The sequence below is a fragment of the Lontra canadensis genome, unplaced genomic scaffold (genome assembly GCF_010015895.1).
Source record: "Lontra canadensis isolate GAN:19392208 unplaced genomic scaffold, GSC_riverotter_1.0 scaffold59, whole genome shotgun sequence".
NCBI classification, from domain to species: domain Eukaryota; kingdom Metazoa; phylum Chordata; class Mammalia; order Carnivora; family Mustelidae; genus Lontra; species Lontra canadensis.
In genome coordinates this window covers 2,219,995-2,228,140 of record NW_022631053.1, presented here as the reverse complement: position 1 = coordinate 2,228,140, position 8,146 = coordinate 2,219,995, and the positions used below count along the sequence as shown (strand labels likewise).

Sequence of the window (8,146 nt, the reverse complement as noted above, 5' to 3'; positions counted from 1 at the left end):
CTGGACAACCAGGCAGAGGCGGGAGCCCGAGAGAGCACCCGGAGTTCTCAAGGCTAGGCTCGGCCAGGGGTCCGGATGGAGGAGCCAGAGGCCCCGGTCTTTGAGCCCCAAAGAGCGGCTAGGAGGGGGCGGTGCTGGGATGGGTGTGGAGGGTGCGGGGTGGCGCTGACTGCGGAGGGAAGGCGCGGCTGGGGGCACGAGGCACTGGGGAGGCTGCGGGGCCCAGGCGCAGCGTTTATCTCGAGCAGCGCTGCGAGGACTGCGAGAACTTGACGCTCCCGCCCCGGTTGCTGCCGGAGCTGAAGCCTCCGCTGCTCACCCCGCAGCGAGCCCCGGAGCCGAAGCTGCTGCCGCCGCCGAAGCCGCTGCTGCCGCCGCCGAAGCCGCTGCTGCCGCCCCCGAAGCCGCTGCTGCCGCCTCCGAAGCCGCTGCCGCCGCTGAAACCACAGCCGCCGCCGAAGCCGCTGCCGCCGCCGAAACCGCTGCCGCCTCCGAAGCCACTGCCACTTGCCCGGCCGAAGCTGCCCGCGCCTCCTCCCGCACCGAAGCCGCCGCCGAAGCCGCCGCCTAATCCACCTGCTGAGCCCGATGTCGCGCCGCCACTGCTGACCACGGCTGCAGGGGAGAGGACAGAACAGTGATTAGCGCCCAGCGCCCACCTCCCTGTATCGTAACTAATGGGCCGGGGATGATGGGCATGAGACGGAGGCGGCTTTGCTCCTGATGATCACTGTGATGCAGTCTAATGGCATAAGGTGCTCGCCCCGTAGTGCTAAGTCCTTAATGAATCTCCCAGTGGTTCCTTCTACCTATGGTCAATTCTTGATGACACCGTTGGAGATGATCCAGAATTTCTCTGCCCGTTAACAGGCTCCCTGCTGGATATTCCCGGTTCCATATAGATCAATTAATAGTGCCCTGAACCCAAAACAATGACAAAAGCAGATCTGCTGCCCCTTCCACCCATGGAAAACCTCTCCAACTTCCACAGAAATATTTTCTAAGTAAGATGCTACTGCCCTGTGTGAGTATAGATATTTCAGAATCGGTTCTCATTGTCATGATTATTTGGGCTACTTACAGATACTGACAGCGCTCTGACACTCTCCAGACATCCTACAGGAGAAAGCAAGAGACAGATAGCTCTGTCACAAAGCAAATTTCCAGCAATCTTTCATGGATGAAGGTGTTGAACAGCAACCAGAATTAATTCAGAAGCCAAGCAGATCAGTGCTGTTTCTGACCCTTCTGTGGACCATACAGACCCCTGTGCACACTGGTTTCACTTGAACTTTGGCCATCTATGGAGAGAGTGGCCTTGCGAAAGCAAGTGCTTCTCTGCAGAGCCTGTGGAAGGTGGAGGCCTCTCTCCATACAGCAGCCCTCTGTTCTCATTTACTTGGTCATTTATCAGGCTCTCAGCAGGTGCCTTCTGTCAGGGAGGGTGGGGAGATGGAATTAGAGCCCACCTGCACTCCTCCCCCTCCAGCAGCTTCCTGTAGGTGGCGATCTCCACATCCAGGGCCAGCTTGACATTCATCAGCTCCTGGTACTCCTTCAGCAGCCGGGCCAGGTCATCCTTGGCCTGCTGTAGGGCAGCCTGCAGCTCTTGGAGCTTGGCATTGGCGTCCTTGAGGGCCAGCTCCCCGCGCTGCTCAGCCTCAGCGATGGCCGCCTGCAGGTTGGCATTCTGGGGCAGGGAGAGGCAGGAGAAGAGATGAGCCTAGGAGGGTCCCATACTCTCTGAGTCTTATAATAGCTTATCCCATAGCAAGCATTTTCAAGCCAGGCAACAGCACTCCCCAACACCTCTATCTTGTCTTCATCTACTGAGATATTTTCTCTATGGATTGCCAGCGCTCTAGACTGGCCTGGTCTTTGAACTCCCTGGAGGCCAGTGCTGCCTGAGATGACCCCAGAAGTCTGTTCCAGACTAGGACTCATGAGATCCTTGCCCCCAGCCCCCGCCAGTCCCATCCATTGCCATCCCACCTGCTTCTTAACATTCTCGATCTCAGCCCGCAGCCTCTGGAGCATCCTGTTGAGCTCCATGATCTCACTCTTGGTGTTCTTCAGGTCATCCCCGTGTCTGCCAGCCGTGGTCTGCAGCTCTCCCAGCTGGGGAACAGAAGAGAAGATGAGGTGTTGATGCAGCTTTGACTGACTTGTCTCTCCACCCCTAACATTACCCACCCATTCTTGAGGTCTCAGTGAGCATTTGTTCAAATGACATTGATTATGCTTCAGCAGGGACACTTTGGAGGCCACAGTTGCCATCTGGGTTGCCATGGTCAGCGTTCTCCCACCCTTCAGTCCCTGAGCAAGCTAGAATCTGTCCCACATAGTCTGACAGGGGACAGTGGAAACACCTTCCACCAGGGCCGGCACTTTCTGCAACTGAACAACCATTAGAAAGATGTCCCCAGAGAGTAGAACCAAGAGGAGTCTGCCCAGTGACTACAGGGGACTCACCACCAGCAGGCCCACGGACCACAGTCTCCCTGAAACCTCTCAGAAGTATCTAGCTCCCACCTTGGTCTGATACAGCGCCTCAGCCTCGGCCTTGCTTCTCTGGGCGATCTCCTCATACTGGGCCTTGACCTCGGCGATGATGCTGTCCAGGTCCAGGAAGCGGTTGTTGTCCATGGATAGGACCACGGATGTGTCGCTGACATGACTCTGCATCTGGGACAGCTCCTACCAACACAGAGCCTATTAATTTCTCAGGGCCTCTGCAACAAGCATACAGAGGCCTGGAAACAAAGACCCATTCTCTGGCTCAGCACTGAAGGTACATCTACCCCACCCTGCCCCGCAGCTCCTCAGAGAACCCCAAGTCTGCCGTCCACCCTGTGGAACCCCAACAAGGGGCCTTATCTCTTCCTGGGCTCTAGATACCAAAGTGTCCCAGTCTTGAGACTATCTCACCTTCCCTTGCTCCCCTCTTAGGAGGTAACATCCTCACCATATCATAGAGGTTCGTCAGGAAGTTGATTTCATCCATTAAGGCATCCACCTTGGCCTGAAGCTCCACCTTGTTCATGTAGGCGGCATCCACGTCCTGGGAAAGACAGAAGCATAAAGGCCTCATTCCCCCAAGGAACAAACAACAAACTGCACGTGCAGCAGGAAAAAGTCAGGACAGGCTTGTGACTGACCAGTCCTTGTCCGAGGCTGGTCTGCACATGAAGGAGTAACTCACATCCCACTGGGATGATTCAAAATGGAAAACAAACGAACTGACTCTTTTAGGGATCTTTCCAGTCTACAAAGAACCTGGCTTCTCTTTTTTGCTCTAAGTGCCTGAATTTGGCAGCTCCATGGCGGTGGAGTAAGATTTCCCAGCTCAGCTGGAAACCTGTGCCCACAAGCCCCAGGAACCTCACACACAGCCCTTACCTTCTTCAGGGTCACAAATTCATTCTCAGCAGCTGTACGTTTATTGATTTCATCCTCATACCTGTAAGGATTAAAAAGAAATAGCTGAGTTTGGGTTTTGAGGTAGTCATAAACACCACTTTCATCTGAAACTGAAAGTTCATCTCTCCATCCCTGTCCCTCAACAGCCCCTCTCAGCGGAACACATCCTCCTTACCATCCCCCTCTTCGTTAGGGGGACCGGCCATTCCAGTTTGCCCCAGCACACTGGCCTTGTTCTAGCCCTGAAAGTCCCACATCCTGGGAAGCCTCTCTGTGCCGGGGAAACTGGGACGGTTGGTCAGCACACCATGAGTTGTCCCAGCATCCTTCAGTTCCTAGAACCAGAATCTTCCCCAACATGGACCATGAGGAAGTGCTTCCTCAAGCCTACGCTCATGCCACTTGCCATAACTTGCAGGGAGCCCAATGAACCAAGCTGCCCTCTGTGAAGGTAAGGAGAGGAAGACAGTCTAGGTGGTGGGGGCGGGGGGGATGGACAGAAAGAGCGCGGGAAGAGCTGGGACTCCGAAACCTGGTTGCCCATGGCAACTTCCCATTTGTGCATGTCACTCACTTCTTCTTGAAGTCCTCCACTAGGTCCTGCATGTTCCTCAGCTCTGAGTCCAGGCGGCCCCTCTCCCCCAGAATGCTGTCCAGGTAGCTCCGCTGGTTGCTGATGTAAGTCTCAAAGAGGGGCTCCAGGTTGTTGGTGCTGGTCATGGAATTTGTGCCCTGCTGCTGGAGCAGGTTCCACTTGGTCTCCAGGACCTTGTTCTGCTGCTCCAGGAACCGCACCTGCATCGGGGGGAAGCTGCATCAGGCAACAGTAGTGGCAGAGGCATGGTATGGGGGAAGATTCTGAACCACCAGTGGTTCAGGTAGGACTAAGTGTCTGAATCTCCCCATCCCCCAGCACAAAGGCCTAGAAAAGATGTGAAGTTAGGTCCCTACTGTAGCTGGAGAGGCTATGGGCAGATGACTGCTTTATTTGGGCCGCTAAAGATGCAGCATGGTTTGGAAAGTTCTAGAAGGAGGAGAAACACGTGGGACAACTGGAAGTAACCCCTGTCTGGAAGCAGTTTTAAAGATGACTGCTCTGCATCCCCAGGGGACTTCAGGACTCTAGCCCAAACTGCAAAAATACAGTGCACTCTGCAGAAATGTACTTGAACTCAGCAGCATAGCTTCTAACTAAAGCTCTGCTGACACTCAGCCGTTCAAGGGATGTGAATCACTGGGAACTGATACTGATTGGAATGCCATAATCAGCATGGCAGGGAGGATCCCATCAGTGTAAGCTACCCTGGTCTGGAGGGCACCAAGCACCCCTCTCTTCCAGACCAGGTCAATTTAGGGGTGCAGACTCACTGCCAGCTTCTCTGCAGACCTGTTGGGACTAAGGTTCCAGGTAAGCCTCTTTAATCCCTTCTTTAGGGCATCCACCTCCTTTTCCTGGCACAGGGGCAAGGAGGGAGCAGGCCTCCCAGAAAGCCTCAAAGGGCAGCTCATGTCCAAAAAATGCCCAATCCTGGGTCAGACCTGTCCCTGCCAGGGATCGTGGCTCTTGCTGTGTGTTGCCAGTGCTGCAGCCCAGGCCTAAATAAGGCAACAGTCAGGAGACTGGAGCAGGGAGCCAGAGAAGCAGGACTTGCAGATGTCCAGGTCCAAAGAGGAGCCCATTGTCTTCCCTACACAAGGGACCATGTAGGCAAATTCATCAGCCTTGAACATCTTGCCAGACTGTAGAGCTCTGCCTAACCATCCCCTTCCAGCCTGGCTCATCCAAGATTGATCCTAAACACTGTCTGAAAGTCAAACTCAAAGTCCCAGCCCAGAAATGGGGGCCCAGTCCAAACTTCATCACCTTGTCGATGAAGGAGGCAAACTTGTTGTTGAGGGTCTTGATCTGCTCCCGCTCCTGGGTCTTTACTTGCCCAATCTGGGGGTCGATCTCCATATTAAGGGGCTGCAGGAGGCTCTGGTTGACGGTCACTTCCTGGATTCCTCTGGGGAAGCCACCAGGACCAAAGCCACCAGGCCCACCAAAGCCACCAGGCCCACCAAAACCACCAGCCCCTCCTAAGCCACCAGCTCCTCCAAAGCCACCAACTCCTCCAAAGCCACCAAGCCCTCCTAAGCCACCAGCTCCTCCAAAGCCACCTCCTATTCCTCTGCCACCACCAAAGCCACCACCAAAGCCACCTCCATAGCCACCCCCAAAGCCACTGCCACAGCTGCTACGCCCTCCCCCAAAGCCACCAGCCCGGGAGCCACCAGCCACACTGATGGAGATGCTCTTGTTGCCACCCAGGCTGTAGAGGCTGCGACTGCCAAAGCCACCTGCTCCGGCCCGGAACCCACAGGCCCCTCCGCCAGCTCCCCCAGAGCTGGCCACACAGCTCATCCTGCTGCTGCCAGAGACCACGGCAGAGCGGCCCGAGAAACCCTGCCTGCTGCCACCAGATGTCTTGCAGACTTGTCTGTTCATGGTGAGAGAGCTTGATGAAGGAAGAGCACGAGAGTTAAGCAGGACACTGAGAGTCCGAGGAAGAGGGAAGGGAACTGAAGACTTGTGCAGAATAAATCCCTTTATATACCTCAAGGAGGTGGCTGGGCTCAAACCAAGGAGAGATAATTAATCCCAAACAGTTATGGGTGGGGTTTGCCTCCAAGGCAATAAGTTTGTTCCAGGCTACTAAACACACCTTGAAAATAATCTGAAATGGTAAAAATGCTAAGGTGGCAGGCTTACCTGGCAGGGGGTGGCGCCTGGCGTGCCCCATGCTTGGGCATGGCCACCTCCTAGCTTTGTCTGACAGGACCCAGGAGGCACACTCATCCCTGCCAGGTGCTCAGCGGCCATCTATCTGCCTTCCGCTGTGGAATGACTGGACTGGAAGGTGGGTTCGGGAGGTTCTGGTTGTCTGGGTAGTGGAAACAGTGAAGCCCACCCAGACTCAGTGCAAGGATCTCGACAGAAGGGATGATTCAGTTCACTCCACAGCCAACACATGGCCATCAAATGCCCACTGTGTGCCCAGCTCTGTGCTAGGTTTGGGAATGAAATGATGACCTTTCTTCCTCCCTTTCTGGAAACAGAGCTCAGAGCCATGACAAATCTTCCTCCTATCCCAAGCTGCAGGTCAGGAGGCAATGGCATTTGGGTTCGTGACGGTCTTCCAAGAAAAAGGGCAGTTAGCACCTATGCACTTTGATGAGACATCAGCAAAATTCAACATGAGAAATGTTTATTTGTTTCCTTACTTGCTTGCTTTGAAAATTTCCCAGAGAAACCGTACATTATTCTATATCTTGGCACATCTCGAAAGCTTCCTTTCCTGCTTCCCACATTTTTGCCACTTCTCTGGTTTCAGCCCAAGTCCCAGAGGACAGGAAATTCAAACATCAATTCTACCACCTGTTCACCAAGTAATTACTGATCTTCTAACTCGTGCTAGGCACGGTGCAAGGTACAGATTCTCCGTGGTGAACAGGACACACGGGGACCATTCTCAGGTTAAGGGACTATGCTCCCAGGAGTCTGTACCCTCAGTATCCAGACCCACCCCCAGCCTCGGGAAGCTGGACCAGCAGTGCCATAGCATGGCCATACATGTCTGACTCCGAAAGCCTGAGAACTTGCCAGCCTGGTGTTTTTCAGAGGCTTAGGACTGGGTTTGGCTCGTCCAAGAGGAAAGCCTTCCTGCCAAATTAGCCGCTTATCTCTCCAGGACAGGTCTTTTTTCGTTCTCTCCGCCACACGTTAGGCCCTGCTAAGGGTGTGGCTTGTGCAGAGCCGGCAGAAGCTGGATCAATGAGAAGGGAGGAAAGGACAGGGGGTTGTTCAGGGCTGGGTGGGGCTGGGAACGGCCCAAGTGCAGAGGAAATGAAATTTTCTTCTGTGACCTGGTTCTCCCATTGTCCTTCTCTCTGCCATTTTTTACTCACAGGCTACCCATCATCTTGGCCCCTTCCTGAGAATAAAGTCATAAGCTTTCCAGGAGTTTACGATCTTCTTAATGTACTAGATCCCTTGCTTCTTAGCACCGTGCTTTGCCAATGATAGATGCTCATAAAAGTTGTTTGGTTGAATGAATCAATCAATTAATCAACTGATGAATTCATGAATAAATTAAGGCTTTACTGAATTACAACCAAATAAAACCGGTCAAAAGTGGGTTCAAATCCCATGACATGAGGTAACCTAAACTAATTGAGATTATCTTAGCATGAGGAATCCAGACCTCTCAAATCTGGTGTGCAGGTATATGTGCACAATGAGTGCCTCCTCCTTTCCAGTAAAAAAAATGTTGTGGAATCACAGTTCAGGAACCAACCAATTGAGAATCATTCCATCAGAGGGGTGGGGGGATGGGCAAAATAGATGAAGGGGATTAAGAGACACAAATTTTCAGTTTATAAAATATTTATTTCTAAAATAAATAAATCCCAGGAATGTTAAGCACTGCATAGGGAATATAGTCAATGGTATTGTAGTAACTTTGTATTGTGACAGACACTTACCCCGGTGAGCATTTTGTAATGTATGTAATTTTAGAATCACTATTTGCACACTGAAACTAATGTAATTTTGTATGTCAATTATATTTTAATTTAAAAAGAATCAATCAGGGGCACCTGGATGGCTCAGTTGGTTAAACGTCTGCCTTCCGCTGGGGTCAGGATCCCAGGGTCCTGGGATGGAACTCCGAGATGGGCTCCCTGC

General features: G+C 53.0%; 1 protein-coding gene across 5 annotated transcripts; it reads right to left on the bottom strand.

Annotated features, from left to right (window-relative positions):
* Positions 1 to 235: 235 nt before the first annotated feature.
* Positions 236 to 5,908, bottom strand: KRT3 (keratin 3). Of its 5 annotated transcripts, XM_032876707.1 has the most exons (11): positions 5,818 to 5,908; positions 5,656 to 5,787; positions 5,285 to 5,496; positions 3,995 to 4,215; positions 3,400 to 3,460; positions 2,966 to 3,061; positions 2,533 to 2,697; positions 1,993 to 2,118; positions 1,470 to 1,690; positions 1,082 to 1,116; positions 236 to 615 (listed from the first exon to the last, which is right to left on the bottom strand). In XM_032876707.1, the coding sequence occupies exons 1-11, from the start codon at positions 5,906 to 5,908 to the stop codon at positions 236 to 238; spliced, it is 1,740 nt and encodes a 579-aa protein (XP_032732598.1). The 5 variants fall into 5 exon arrangements, with proteins under 5 accessions (XP_032732598.1, XP_032732595.1, XP_032732596.1 ...); XM_032876704.1 differs by having other exon boundaries at positions 236 to 489; positions 544 to 615; positions 5,285 to 5,908; XM_032876705.1 differs by having other exon boundaries at positions 236 to 417; positions 544 to 615; positions 5,285 to 5,908.
* Positions 5,909 to 8,146: the final 2,238 nt, after the last annotated feature.